The sequence below is a fragment of the Electrona antarctica genome (genome assembly GCF_951216825.1).
Source record: "Electrona antarctica genome assembly, chromosome: 1".
Lineage (NCBI taxonomy): Eukaryota > Metazoa > Chordata > Actinopteri > Myctophiformes > Myctophidae > Electrona > Electrona antarctica.
In genome coordinates, this window is record NC_136806.1 from 16,092,824 (window position 1) to 16,109,006 (window position 16,183).

Sequence of the window (16,183 nt, forward strand, 5' to 3'; positions counted from 1 at the left end):
GCCAGGCCGAAAGCGTGACCAAGACTATGTTTTAGCCCCTGCCCTGTGCTTGTGTGTGTGTGTGTGTGTGTGTGTGTGTGTGTGTGTAGCTAATTTCCGCCACTGTTGGAGCGATCGACGTGAAACTGCACACACACTGCCAGAGCAGAACATTTCACATTTTCACATTTCAACGTTTCACATTGTCCTGTTATAGCGCCACCATGAGGCCAATACAGTTTTGTCCAAACGTCACACAAATCGGCACACATTTTCTCTATAGTCATGTGATCAAGACAAATCAGACATTTGTTTTCTTCATATTTCATCCTGATTGGCTAAGATTGACATCTACTACGTGGCCTGGCGGTGATCTTTTTCTTTCTTTTCTGCAGTCATTTTCTGTGTATCCTGTGTGTAATTACACATCAGTGCAATAATCTCCCTGTCAGGTTTTATTTCTCAACAATGATCGGCTGTCCGGCAATTATCCCGCTTACTGCACGGCTGCTCAATATACATTACTTAATAAATTGACCCAAAAAAACAAAACAAAGTATTTTCTTGCTTACGGTAATAAATGTATTCCAGAACACGGTCGCCTCGGAATACAAGGTTGATCAAATAGAATACATTTTCAGTTACTGCATTGTCCATTTCTCGCTTCAAATGTTTTTTAAAACATTCTTGAGAGCAATGTTTATTAGGTGTAAATGACATTTCGTGTTTGTTTACAAAGACTCTGAGACTTTGATTAGACATATATTTAAACTAACAATGATAATAGTGCTGCTCTAATGTCTGTAAGATAGGGCCTTATATTTAAACTAACAATGATAATACTGTCGTGTCTAATGTCGAGTAAGATAGGGCCCTATAATTGCAATATACAATTCCGGCATAATTAGCAGATGCTCTTTATCCAGAGTGTTTTACAGTAACACATACATCATCCTTTGTGGCTCAGGCACCTTTGCCTTGGAACTCCCTGCCCTGGAGCTCCCTGCCCTTGGGTCTTAGGCTAGCCTTGGAACTCCCTGCCCTTGGGTCTCAGGCTAGCAGAGTCAGTGTGTTCTTTTAAAACGCTTTTAAAAACACATTTGTATGTCAAGTGTTTTTTTTTCAAATATTGTTTTTACCAATTGCTTTTGATGCCCTGTTATTTTTCAAGTTTTATTGTTTCTGATGTCTTGATGTTATTTAATTATTATGTCTATTATGATTGCTGTTTAATAACCTGTCTGTAAAGCACTTTGTAACTATATGTTTGGAAGGTGCTATATAAATAAAATTAATTAATTCATCAAATGCATAGAGACAGTGTAGTAAACTAAAAATCACACCTGTGTGAAGTGAGGGGCGCTAATATATTAAAGCTTAACTCATGTTGCTATGATTAGGTGATGTAATGGTGATGTAAAACAAACGGTGACAAAACAAACATTAAATTGTCTTCATTGTTAATGGCATTTAATGTTTGTGTTAGGGACAAGATGATGTACATTTTCCCTTCACTGTCAATGGCATTTTTAAAACATTGAAATAAAAACAAACTTTAAACCTGTATATAGGAGGGGCTAAATATATACCTATCACACCTGTGTGAAGTGAGGGGAGCTCTTATCATGATACATCATCATATATCATCTCATTCTGGCCAATCACAATTTGCGTCCTCACTTTTGTCATCAATGTTTGTGTTTACCCAAACACTCAAAATTAGTCATAGGAAACGGTAACAAAACAATGTTTGAAAGAGTTTTTAAATTACATTTTAAACTTAATTGCATAAGACTGCATGATCGTCACGGCTAGGTCAAGTAAGGTGCAGTATGACCTTGTAGTCTTGTTATTTACACTGATAGTTTCTGTCCTAGTTACACTAAAGTGAAGCATTTCTTAATTTCCGTCAGCCTGTGAACTCTCAGAAGCACTCTGCTCACCTTTGTTCTTTGAAGCATTTCTGCATTCTCAGGGCTCTTGATCCTCTTTCACTATAGGTGTCACCTCATAATTTCTGAGGCGTCAGTGGAGCTGTAGGTCAAATGGACTTCATTCCTGTCTGAGTGAAACACTGGAAGGATGGTTGTCAAACTTGTCACTGACGTTCAGAGTTCAGGTAAGATTCAAATTCAATATTATAATTCCTTCTTCCTGGAAAGTAATATTCATTGTGACTTTTCTGTGTTATTTGTATATAATAGGGATAATGTCCTTGCTATATGTTAAAGAGCTGAACCAGTCAAAGTTTTTACTTTGAGCTGTTGATTTCTGTCTCTCACACACACACACACACACACACACACACACACACACACACACACACACACACACACACACACACACACACACACACACACACACACACACACACACACACACACACACACACACACACACACACACACACACACACACACACACACACACACACACACACAGTATGTGCGCTGTGCCCTTCATTGTAGCACTGCAATATTATGATCAATGCCCCGCCTTTATTCTGGTCGCATGACTTGCACCATTCGTAGGTTGTAAATCCATTAATTTTGCACAATGTTGCAAGGAAGGTTTCTGTTCCATATCATATGCCACTGTGCAGCCAGCTAAAGCCTGAGTTATACTTTATTGCACGATGGTGTCGCGCAGCAAGCATAGGCTGCCATTTAGGCAATGTACAAGACCATAAGCAGTGAGGACGCAACGCATTGTGAGCTTGTAGATCGGTTCTGTTATATACACGCAATACACCGCGTGGCATGACAAAGCATATATCAGGAATATCAGACAGTGACATGAAAGAGGCTAAATGGAGAAGTTCTCCATGGCCTTTTGAGAGTTCATCTGTGTACAGCTTAATTTGCAAGTCTGTCCAGTGTCCACACACACACTCCTATACGCCTTTAAAGGGAACTATGGAGTTAAAGATCAAATAAATGGTAAATGGTCCATTTATATAGCGCCTTTATCCAAGGCGCTTTACATAGATTGTGCATTACATTCACCCATTCACACACACATTCATACACTGATGGCGGCGGAAACCATGCAAGGCACCAACCAGCACATCAGGACATTTGGGGTTCAGTGTCTTGCTCAAGGACACTTCGACACCAACTCTGGGGGAGCCCGGGTTCGAACAGGCAACCTTGCAGTTACCATCCAGCCACTCTACCCCAGAGCCACCGCCGCCCAGTACAGTACATGTAAATGGTTACATGTACTGTAACTGTTTTACTGTTGTCTCCTCTTTAGATCATCGATGCTGAACAGTGTTGTCACCAGCCAGTGTCCACAGCAGAGTTACTCCACCACAAGTACCTGACAGTTTGACCCTGAAGACAGCCATGATGCTACAGACAGGAAGCTGCCATCGTTTCTCCTTCTTATTTCTGTTGTTCACGCTTCATCTTAGTCCCACACTGGCTTACTTCCTGAAAGACTGCACTACCCTTTACTCTGACAATTTCACTGCTGGTGTTTCAGTGAATTGTGATTCTTGTGTTGACATACCAGATGGCATTCCCAGAGACGTTATATCACTAACAATAACATATTGTATGATCCAAAAGATAAACAGGACAGATTTTGACCATCTGTCAAATCTCACATATTTGGATCTGAGTGATAATTTAATAACTCATGTAGATGACGGTGCTTTTGTCCCTTTGGTGCAACTTGAAATGCTCTATATGGACAATAACCAACTAACAACACTGACAGAAAACATGTTTCAGGGACTGTCTAACCTCTTGATACTGAGCTTGGATGGTAATAATATCCAATTTATCAACCCTGCTGCCTTCCAGTCACTCATCAGTTTACAGGAATTACTTCTAATATCCAATCAAATGACAGATATAATCACAATCTTACAACTACCAAGCTTAAAGGTGCTGAGCATCAATACTGATGAATTAGAGTCTTTTCAGTCAAAAAATCTGCCATTAAACATGTCCTCTGAGCTCAAGACATTGAGTGTCGAGTCATCCTCGATTAAAAAGTTCAGCATCACAACAGCTGTATTTCCACATCTTAAGACAATCAATCTGTCACACTGCTGTAATGATATAGATGGATGGGAGTGGGACATACCAGACAAGTATTTTCTAAGCAATATAACAACAGTGAATTTCACTGGATCTAATATGTCTTTTAACACCATCAGAAAGGCTCTACAGAGCCTTGATTCACTGGAGACCCTAGAGCTGCGATGTAAAGATGTGATAGACAGCGATCTCTTAATTATTATCTGCAATATACCCACACTGAGGACACTCAACCTGTTTGGTGGCATCAATGCCAACCTTAGTGAAAACCTGTCAACTTGCACTCAGCTAACCAGCCTGGATCTATCTGGTAATGACCTGACTGAACTGTCTAAGGATTCAATAAAACAAATTAAGCAACTGAATCACCTAAACCTTGCTCACAACCGGCTTTCCAAAGTGCCAGACGATGTTAAATATCTCTCCATGCTTCAAATCCTCGACCTGAGTAGCAATCGTATTAATGATTTAAGCTGCTCAGACTTTGTAACCAGACTCACACACCTTCATCTGGATTACAACGATATACATGAACTCAAAACATGTGTTTTTCAGCATCTTAATGAGTTGAAGGTTCTAACTCTGAATAGAAATTTAATTGAGAGTTACAGCGACACATTCAAGACTGGCCTACACAAACTAGAATTATTGGATTTAAATAAAAATAAAATTGCCAACCATCTCGGCAAAATGGAATTCATGAGTCTGATGTCACTCAAGGACTTATACATAGGACGCATTAACATGAACTGGAGAATAGACATTTTGGAAGGATTAGATGAACTTGAAACACTATATCTATATTTTAATGAAGACTTAATTACATCTTCACCTCCCAATCAGTTACAATGGCAAAACTACAATAGCACTTTACTGCAGAGCCTGAAAAGTTTCACAATACAATTCGGTATAATTTTCAATGATTATATATATGTCGCATGGGACATTCTCTCAGATATGAAACATTTGGAACATTTGAAAGTTGTCGATGGTAAACAACCAGACCCAGACTCATTTAAATATGTACCACAGCTGAAGACTCTTTCCTTAATAAAATGTAATCTGACGTCCCTGGATTTCCTGGCACAAGCCAATCTGACTCAACTATCTCTGCTGGACCTGAGCCAGAATGAGTTGACGGTGATCGATGTCTCTGTGTTCAGTTTCCTCCCTGCTCTCAGATATGTTAACATGGATGACAACCCTTTAGCTTGTGATTGTTCTAATGCTGACTTTCAGCAGTGGATGCAGAACAACAACCAAACACTGGTAGATTACGCTGACGGCTACACTTGTGGCTTTCCTCTGGAGAAAAGGGGAACCAGGTTTCTGGACTTTGACATCCATTCCTGTGACCAGGTGGACACTAGCTTCATCTGCTTCCTTTCTTCCACTTGTGTGATTGTGCTAATTCTGCTCACATCCTTCACCTACCACTTCCTGAGGTTGCATCTTTTCTATGCCTACTACCTCTTCCTGGCCTTCCTTTATGATGCCAAGGAAAGAAAGAGGGGGTCTCCTCAACGCTACGATGCCTTCATCTCCTACAACGTTCACGATGAGCTCTGGGTTTACAGAGAAATGCTTCCAGTGCTGGAGGGAGAGCAGGGCTGGAGACTCTGTCTGCACCACCGAGACTTCCCACCAGGTACAAACCACTCTCTGTCTACAGTGAGAAAAATACAGTAATACTGTATTTATACAAATGTGTCTCTCTCTTTCTGTCACCAACAGCAGACCTCTCTGTCTGGAAAAACTGTGTTGTCTCTTTAGTGGCATTATTATTAAAGTATGTGATACTAGTCTCAAGAAGTGAAATAGTTTTTAATCTGGTGTGAATAATGTTTGTGTTTTATTTCCAGGTAAACCCATCATAGAGAACATTGCAGATGCCATCTATGGCAGCAGAAAGACCATCTGTGTGATCAGCCATCATTACCTGGAGAGTGAATGGTGCTCTAGAGAGATCCAGATGGCCAGGTGGGGGCAGTAATCTGATATTATAGCCCAATGATAAATTGGCTTGATTGTCTCCACCAGGCCGAAGGCATGGGGAGAGAGTGTGTGTGTGTCCATTCGTCCGTCCGTCCGTCAGTGTACAGCCAATCTCCGGCACAGTTAACCCGGTCGGTGCCAAATTCTGCACACACACTCCCTGGATGCCAACGATGAACCTCTGCCCCAAAACTTCCTGAACGGCCTGTTATAGCGCCAACAGGAGGCCGACTTTTGTAAAACACATTTTTTGCTATTAATCCTCCAGATTTGGTAGATAAATCCCGCAAATCGTTACACAGTATCTCTATAGTCATGTGTTCAAGACGGATCTGTCCGATAGTTCATATTCCATCCTACTTGGCAAACATTGGCTTTCAAAGTTTGCAGGATTGGCCAGTTTTGAACAAAAAGCCTCAAATCATGAACGCAGCATGCAATTTACGTGAACTCTTTCACAGACTTTCCTACTAGGCTGAGGAATATATCCCACCATTTTCACATTGGCCTGTAATAGCGCCACCAACAGGTGGATTTTTTCAAAACACATTTTTGGAACAAAATGCCAATCAAAAGGCATCAAAGGCATAAGAAGAAATGGCTTTTCACATTGGCCTATTATAGCGCCACCAGGAGGCCACTACCTGACCTGCCCTGGTGGAGACCTGTGCCCCAAGGGGCACTTTTTCTAGTTTGTATTTATTTAGACCCCTGTATTTGTATTTTAGACTAAAATTGCTTGTGTTGTGAAGTATTGTTGCGAACGCAGTGAGCATTTACTATGAGACCCAGCAGATCATGTCTGTCTGTCTGTCTGTGTGTGTGTCTGTGTGTCACGCTGTAACACCACCCGCCCACCACCAGAGGGCGCAGCTGTATCACACACACAAAAACACACACACACACACACACACACACACACACACACACACACACACACACACACACACACACACACACACACACACACACACACACACACACACACACACACACACACACACACACACACACACACACACACACACACACACACACACACACACACACACACACACACACACACACACACACACACACACACACAACTTAACTTTAAAAAAAAAACTTAACTTAAAAAAACTTAACTTAAAAAAAAACTTAAAAAGCAAATATTTAAAAAAAAACTTAACTTAAAAAAAACTTTAAAAAAAACTTAACTTAAAAAAAAAATTAAAAATAAAAAACTTAAAAAAAAAGAGAACTTAAAAAAAAACCTTAAAAAAGTACGTAATTTATTCTAATTGTTGTTATTGCAATTTACGAGCTGCGTTCGCTTCCCGCGTTCGCGCGTCTTACTTGTAATGAGACTGTATGTTATTATACAAAGTGTATACTGTGTGTGAAATGAAATGAAATGAAATGAAATGAAATGAAATCTATATTTACCCAGGGTATCTGGGCTAAGCTCTAAGAACTTGTTTCCAGCCAGGCCCTGCTCATAGAACACATTTCATCGTAGTGGTTGATGCCTTGTTCAAGGGCATTTCAGCGGTGGTAATTTTAACGTGTCGGACGGCTGGTTCGAACTGGGAACCTTCCGGTATCTAGACCGCGCCGCTATCCGTTCGGCCACCGCTGCCACAAACTGTGTATACAGTATATAGTCTCTGCCCTGTGGCTCTTGGTTATTATAAATAAAACTGTCCATACAACTTGACAGAGTGTAAATGTCCTCTGGTCTCCTGTGTGCAGCTACCGTCTGTTTGATGAACAGAAGGACGTGTTGATCCTGGTGTTTCTGGAGGACATTCCAGCCCACCAGTTGTCTCCCTACTATCACATGAAGAGGCTGGTGAAGAGACACACCTACCTGAGCTGGTCCCATGCTGGACAGCACCCTGGACTGTTCTGGCAGAACCTACGCAGAGCTCTGGACACACCTCACACTGATCTGGGCTTGAATGAATAATCTATCGGTCGGGAGGAGTGTTGCACTCTGAAACACTGGGTGTGTTCGATATAAGCACACTGACCGCACTGCCACTTACAAACTAATAGGCGAGTGCGTTCCTGGTGTGCAACTCTGAATTTTCTGAACGTTTGAGAAAAATAGCCGGGCGCTCGGATAAAAATGCCTTTTATTAAACAACGCGGAATGCAGCAATGCTAATCGCTGTACCAGCAACTTTCTAACACCCGTGGCACACGTGGTGAGTACTTTATATTTGAAATCTGAAAGTTTATGTACACATTTTCAATATACTGTAAATGCAGCGATTGGGTAAAACTGGCTTCAGTTGCGTCATGATTCAGGACTAATTCATCCCCTATATTTAATCATGTGATTGTATTCACACCTGATGTTGATCTGCACTCTGCTGCGCTTTGAAGTGAAGTGAAATCCCTGTTTTTTGACGAAGTAGAATGCGGTTCTTTGGTGCGCTTCAGGATTTGCATGAGCCTTCACACCTGCCAAACGAAGCGCACTTTCCGACAATACGCAGGAGAATTCGTTTTATTCGCAGTATAGCATGCTGGTGTGAATGCGACATAAGACTGTACTGTACCTGTACTGATAATAAACATGTTAATAAAGTAATCAATCAATCAATGCTGTGATGAAAACAGGTGTGGGATTATCCAATTTGGTCACAACACATTCCTGGGTTGTTAATTTGTCACGCTCCCTGTGTGTAAGGACATTTCAATGTAACAATCAGGTACTGTAAATTAAGATCCATGCCAAGCAATGGGCTAGTTAGTGCCCAAATCATGTTATTTATATAGGCCCAAAGCAGGCCTCTTGACTGTTGCAATCTCTAGGGTTGGGCAACTTTGATGATGGAGAGGGCCACTATAGTTCCACACCCACTCCAGAGGGCCACATTGTATCAAAAATAGCAGATCTACAAGCTCAAAATGCTTCGCAGTGCGACGCGTTTTGAGCATGTAGATCTGTTTTTTTTGCTATGAATTGAAATCCTGAATATTATTATTCTTTTCTATTTTTTAATTGGAATCCAGAAAAGTAACTGCAATACATTGGACATAAAAAGACAATCAAATTCTACTAGTCATTCAGCTATTAATATCTAGACTATATAATATAAGTACTTAAAGCAGGTCATGTTTGCATGTTTGTAATTGTAACAGTTGAAATAAATAATATATCAATATTCATGAGATATTAACCTGAGGGCCACATTAGGTGAAGGTGGGGCCTGCAGGTGGCCCCCGGGCCGCCAGTTGCCCATGTATCACTGTTTCCATACCTAAGCGCAAATGGTCGACAGCTGGTGGATGGAAATTAAGCTCCACCTCCACGGACGACTTGCGCGGAGGAGAGCGTTTCCGGGAATCTGGCCGTCGCGCAAGTCTTCCGCGGAGGTGGAGCTTCTTTTCCATCCACCAGCTGTCTAAAAACCCGGAAAAAGAAGCTGCGGGCAGCCGAGAACGTGCGCGGCTCTTTAGATAGTGTGGCAGCACCTTATGACCTAGGACACCTCACACACTGCTGCATGACGCTGCTTTCAGCCAATAGGACACCTCACACACTGCTGCATGATGCTGCTTTCAGCCAATAGGACACCTCACACACTGCTGCATGACGCTGCTTTCAGCCAATAGGACACCTCACACACTGCTGCATGATGCTGCTTTCAGCCAATAGGACACCTCACACACTGCTGCATGACGCTGCTTTCAGCCAATAGGACACCTCACACACTGCTGCTGCTTTCAGCCAATAGGACACCTCACACACTGCTGCATGATGCTGCTTTCAGCCAATAGGACACCTCACACACTGCTGCTGCTTTCAGCCAATAGGACACCTCACACACTGCTGCTGCTTTCAGCCAATAGGACACCTCACACACTGCTGCATGATGCTGCTTTCAGCCAATAGGACACCTCACACACTGCTGCATGACACTGCTTTCAGCCAATAGGACACCTCACACACTGCTGCATGATGCTGCTTTCAGCCAATAGGACACCTCACACACTGATGCATGACGCTGCTTTCAGCCCTGAATGCTTCAACTGAAATATACAAATGGGGTGGAATTTGCCTCATGCCTTTAACCCATTTAGATTAAAACAAGACATTATGACATAGTCATTATGTATTAGTAGGAGACACTTTCCCAGGGAGAGCTCACTTCCGTGGTGCGGGGCAGGGCTTAGGGGGCAGTCAATCATGACTACCTGTAGGTCGCTATTAAATGGTAAATGGTGCATTTATATAGGGCCTTTATCCAAGGCGCTTTACATAGATTGTGCATTACATTCACCCATTCACACACACACACACACACACACCGATGGCGGCAGAAACCATGTAAGGCACCAACCAGCACATCAGGATCAATTAGGGGTTCAGTTTCAGACTATACCGCATTGACTTAGGGGGCAGTCAATCATGAATAGGTCGCTATTAAAAAACGGGCCTGTTATATGTCAGGTTTCACCTGGAGTTTTACTGAAAAATGTACTGTATGTTGCTATACTGTAGGCTAAAATCTAAAATGACACAGAAGCTTTCCCGGATTGAATGGGATAAGCCCAATTGAATTATGCATCATTACTTTAAAAACGGGTTAAAAAGGTTAAGTGAAAAACATTTAGTAAACTTGTCTTTGTTTTGACAAATGTTTGCCTATTGATGACACACACACACACACACACACACACACACACACACACACACACACACACACACACACACACACACACACACACACACACACACACACACACACACACACACACACACACACACACACACACACACACACACACACACACACACACACACACACACTTTGAGACTGGGCGGTATAGAGGAGTTACAGAAGAAGAACGTATTTGCACCTATTGTGATATAAATGATATTGAGGATGAGTTCCATTTTCTTTTCTATTGCCCGTTGTATCATGAGCTACGTCAAAAGTTATTTAACAGATGTAAAAATATAGATCTGATGTGGTTAAGTGATGCAGAGCGACTGAGATGGACTTTCGAACAGAAGATATTTGCATTAGCAGAATATATAGAGAAAGCTCTTTGGTGTGCTTCAGGATTTGCTTGAGCCTTCACACCTGCCAAACGAAGCGCACTTTCCGACAATACGCAGCAGAATTAGTTTTATTCGCAGTATAGCATGCTGGTGTGAATGCGACATAAGACTGTACTGTACCTGTACTGATAATAAACATGTTAATAAAGTAATCAATCAATCAATGCTGTGATGAAAACAGGTGTGGGATTATCCAATTTGGTCACAACACATTCCTGGGTTGTTAATTTGTCACGCTCCCTTTGTGTAAGGACATTTCAATGTAACAATCAGGTACTGTAAATTAAGATCCATGCCAAGCAATGGGCTAGTTAGTGCCCAAATCATGTTATTTATATAGGCCAAAAGCAGGCCTCTTGACTGTTGCAGTCTCTAGGGTTGGGCAACTTTGATGATGGAGAGGGCCACTATAGTTCCACACCCACTCCAGAGGGCCACATTGTATCAAAAATAGCAGATCTACAAGCTCAAAATGCTTCGCAGTGCGACGCGTTTTGAGCATGTAGATCTGTTTTTTTTGCTATGAATTGAAATCCTGAATTATTATTCTTTTCTATTTTTGAATTGGAATCCAGAAAAAGAAACTGCAATACATTGGACATAAAAAAAGACAATCAAATTCTACTAGTCATTCAGCTATTAATATCTAGACTATATAATATAAGTACTTAAAGCAGGTCATGTTTGCATGTTTGTAATTGTAACAGTTGAAATAAATAATATATCAAAATTCATGAGATATTGACCTGAGGGCCACATTAGGTGAAGGTGGGGCCTGCAGGTGGCCCCCGGGCCGCCAGTTGCCCATGTATCACTGTTTCCATACCTAAGCGCAAATGGTCGACAGCCGCGCACTTCTTAAGCTGTGCGCAGCTTATTTTCCGAGTTTTTAAGACAGCTGGTGGATGGAAATTAAGCTCCACCTCCGCGGACGACTTGCGCGGAGGAGAGCGTTTCCGGGAATCTGGCCGTCGGGCAAGTCTTCCGCGGAGGTGGAGCTTCTTTTCCATCCACCAGCTGTCTAAAAACGCGGAAAAAGAAGCTGCGGGCAGCCGAGAACGTGCGCGGCTCTTTAGATAGTGTGGCAGCACCTTATGACCTAGGACACCTCACACACTGCTGCATGATGCTGCTTTCAGCCAATAGGACACCTCACACACTGATGCATGACGCTGCTTTCAGCCAATAGGACACCTCACACACTGCTGCATGACGCTGCTTTCAGCCAATAGGACACCTCACACACTGCTGCATGACGCTGCTTTCAGCCAATAGGACACCTCACACACTGCTGCATGACGCTGCTTTCAGCCAATAGGACACCTCACACACTGCTGCTGCTTTCAGCCAATAGGACACCTCACACACTGCTGCATGATGCTGCTTTCAGCCAATAGGACACCTCACACACTGCTGCATGACGCTGCTTTCAGCCAATAGGACACCTCACACACTGCTGCATGACGCTGCTTTCAGCCAATAGGACACCTCACACACTGCTGCATGACACTGCTCTCAGCCAATAGGACACCTCACACACTGCTGCATGATGCTGCTTTCAGCCAATAGGACACCTCACACACTGATGCATGACGCTGCTTTCAGCCCTGAATGCTTCAACTGAAATATACAAATGGGGTGGAATTTGCCTCATGCCTTTAACCCATTTAGATTAAAACAAGAAATTATGACATAGTCATTATGTATTAGTAGGAGACACTTTCCCAGGGAGAGCTCACTTCCTTGGTGCGGGGCAGGGCTTAGGAGGCAGCCAATCATGACTACCTGTAGGTCGCTATTAAATGGTAAATGGTGCATTTATATAGGGCCTTTATCCAAGGCGCTTTACATAGATTGTGCATTACATTCACCCATTCACACACACACACCGATGGCGGCAGAAACCATGTAAGGCACCAACCAGCACATCAGGATCAATTAGGGGTTCAGTTTCAGACTATACCATTGACTTAGGGGGCAGTCAATCATGAACAGGTCGCTATTAAAAAACGTCTGTTATACACACACACACACACACACACACACACACACACACACACACACACACACACATAAGAATAACTTTCTAACACTGACAGACAATATGTTTCAGGGACTGTCTAACCTCTTGATACTAACTTTGGATGTACAATTCCAGGGGTTGATCCCAGGGTTGATCCCTGCTGCCTTCCAGTCACTCACCAGCTTACAGGAACTAAGTCTGATACCCAATCAAATGACAGATATTATCCCCGTCTTACAACTACCACGCTTACAGGTGCTGAACATCTCAACTGATGAGTTAGAGTCTTTTCAGTCAAAAGATCTGCCATTAAACATGACCTCTGAGCTCAGGGAGTTGAAATTGATGTCACAGTCGATATTTGTTTTTAGCATCACAACAGCTGTATTTCCACATCTTAAGAGAATCGACCTGTTACACTGTGATGCTGGATGGGAGTGGGACATACCAGACAAGTATTTTCTAAGGAATATAACTATGGTGCATTTGGCTGGTTCTATTGTGTCTTTTAACACCATCAGAAAGGCTCTACAAAGCCTTGATTCACTGGAGTATCTAGAGCTGGAATTGAAGGGTGTGTGGATAGACAGAGATCTCTTAAATGTTGTCTGCAACATAACCACACTGAGGACATTCATCCTGTTTGGTGGCATCAATGCCATCCTTAGTGAAATACTGTCACCTTGTACTCAGCTAACCAACCTGGATCTATCACGTAATGTCTTGACTGAACTGTCTAAGGATTCAATAAAAGAAATGAACCAACTCAGTAACCTAAACCTCTGCAATAACCAACTTTCCAAAGTGCCAGATGATGTTAAAAATCTTTCCATGCTTCAAATCCTAAATTTAGGTAATAATTATATTCTTGATTTAAGCTGCTCAGACTTCTCAAATTTAACCAGAATCACACACCTTCTTCTAGATAACAACCACATATTTGAACTCAAACAATGTGTGTTTCAACATCTCAATGAGTTAAAGGTTCTAACTCTGAATCATAATTTAATTTTGACGTTTGGTGACACATTTAAGACTGGCCTACATAAACTAGAATCATTGGATTTAAAAAACAATAACATCCAACAGCACAGCGAAGGGGAATTTATGAGTCTGAAATCCCTCAAGCACCTAGTCATGGAACTTGGAACTTGGAAAAAAGCCTATTTGGAAGGACCAAATGAACTTGAAACATTTAGTCTGAATTTAAATTTAAACTTCTACAAAATGACCTCACCTCTCCATGATATACAATTGCAAAACTATAATACCACCTTAATGCAGAGCCTGAAGAGCTTAACAATACAATTTAGTCCATTAATGTCCATTAATTTTGCCTCTATCATATTGGACTTGCTCTCAGATATGAAACATTTGGATTATTTGCATGTTGTCCATGGTAAACAACCAGACCCAGACTTATTTAAATATGTACCACAGCTGAAGACTCTTTCCTTAATAAACTGTAATGTGACATCCCTGGATTTCCTGGCACAAGCCAATCTGACTCAACTCTCCTGGCTGGACCTGAGCCAGAATGACTTGACAGTGATTCATGTCTATGTGTTCAGTTTCTTCCCTGCTCTCAGGTTTATTAAAATGAATGACAACCCTTTAGCTTGTGATTGTTCTAATGCTGAATTTCTGCAGTGGATCCAGAACAACAACCAAACACTGGTAGTTGATGCTCACCTTTACACTTGTGGCTTTCCTCTGGATAAAAAAGGAACCAGGTTTCTGGACTTTGACATCCATTCCTGTTTGGTGGACGCTAGCTTCCTCTGCTACATTTCCTCCACTTGTGTGATTGTGCTAACTCTGCTCACATCCTTCACCTACCACTTCCTGCGTTTGCATCTTTTCTATGCCTACTACCTCTTCCTGGCCTTCCTTTATGATGCCAAGGAAAGAAAGAGGGGGTCTCCTCAGTGCTACGATGCCTTCATCTCCTACAACGTTCACGATGAGCTCTGGGTTTACAGAGAAATGCTTCCAGTGCTGGAGGGAGAGCAGGGCTGGAGACTCTGTCTGCACCACCGAGACTTCCCACCAGGTACAAACCTCTGCCTCTAAGTAACACTGTCATTTTTTAAATATGTCTGTCTTTCTGTCACCAACACTTGCAAACAGGTAGGGACATCTGTCTGAAAAACTGTGTTGTTTGTGCCATGTTAGCATTATTATTACAATATGTGATACTATGTGTATGTCTGTCTCTCAAGAAGTGAAAGAGTTTTTTGGATGTAGTTTGAATAAATGCTTGCATCATATTTTGTTTCCAGGTAAACCCATCATAGAGAACATTACAGATGCCATCTATGGCAGCAGAAAGATCATCTGTGTAATCAGCCATCATTACCTGGAGAGTGAATGGTGCTCTAGAGAGATCCAGATGGCCAGGTGGGGGCAGTAATGCTGATGTTATAGCCCAATGATTAATTGGATTGGATTATTAGACCCCTTTATTTGCATTTTAGACTACTATTGCTTGTTATGAAGTGAATATATTGTAATGAGACTGTGTGTTATTATACAAAGTGTATACTGTGTGTATACAGTATATAGTCTCTGCCCTGTGGCTCTTGGTCATTATAAATAAAACTGTCCATACAACTTGACTGAGTGTAAATGTCCTCTGGTCTCCTGTGTGCAGCTACCGTCTGTTTGATGAACAGAAGGACGTGTTGATCCTGGTGTTTCTGGAGGACATTCCAGCCCACCAGTTGTCTCCCTACTATCACATAAAGAGGCTGGTGAAGAGACACACCTACCTGAGCTGGTCCCATGCTGGACAGCACCCTGGACTGTTCTGGCAGAACCTACGCAGAGCTCTGGACACACCTCACACTGATCTGGGCTTGAATGAATAATCTATCGGTCGGGAGTGTTGCACTCTGAAACACTGGGTGTGTTCGATATACTGTAAGCACACTGACCGCACTGCCAATACAAACTAATAGTTGAGTGCGCTTCCGGTGTGCAACTCTGAATATTCCGAATGCACCCAGTTTGAGAATAATAGCTGGGCGCTCGGATAAAAATGCCTTTTATTAACAACACAGAATGCAGCAATGC

The 16,183-nt window shown here is 42.1% G+C and overlaps 1 protein-coding gene across 1 annotated transcript; it reads left to right on the forward strand.

Annotated features, from left to right (window-relative positions):
• Positions 1-14,707: 14,707 nt before the first annotated feature.
• Positions 14,708-15,978, forward strand: LOC306916222 (toll-like receptor 13; the record flags this gene model as incomplete). Its single annotated transcript, XM_079494034.1, has 3 exons — positions 14,708-15,161; positions 15,391-15,508; positions 15,762-15,978. The coding sequence occupies 3 exons, from the start codon at positions 14,708-14,710 to the stop codon at positions 15,976-15,978; spliced, it is 789 nt and encodes a 262-aa protein (XP_079350160.1).
• Positions 15,979-16,183: the final 205 nt, after the last annotated feature.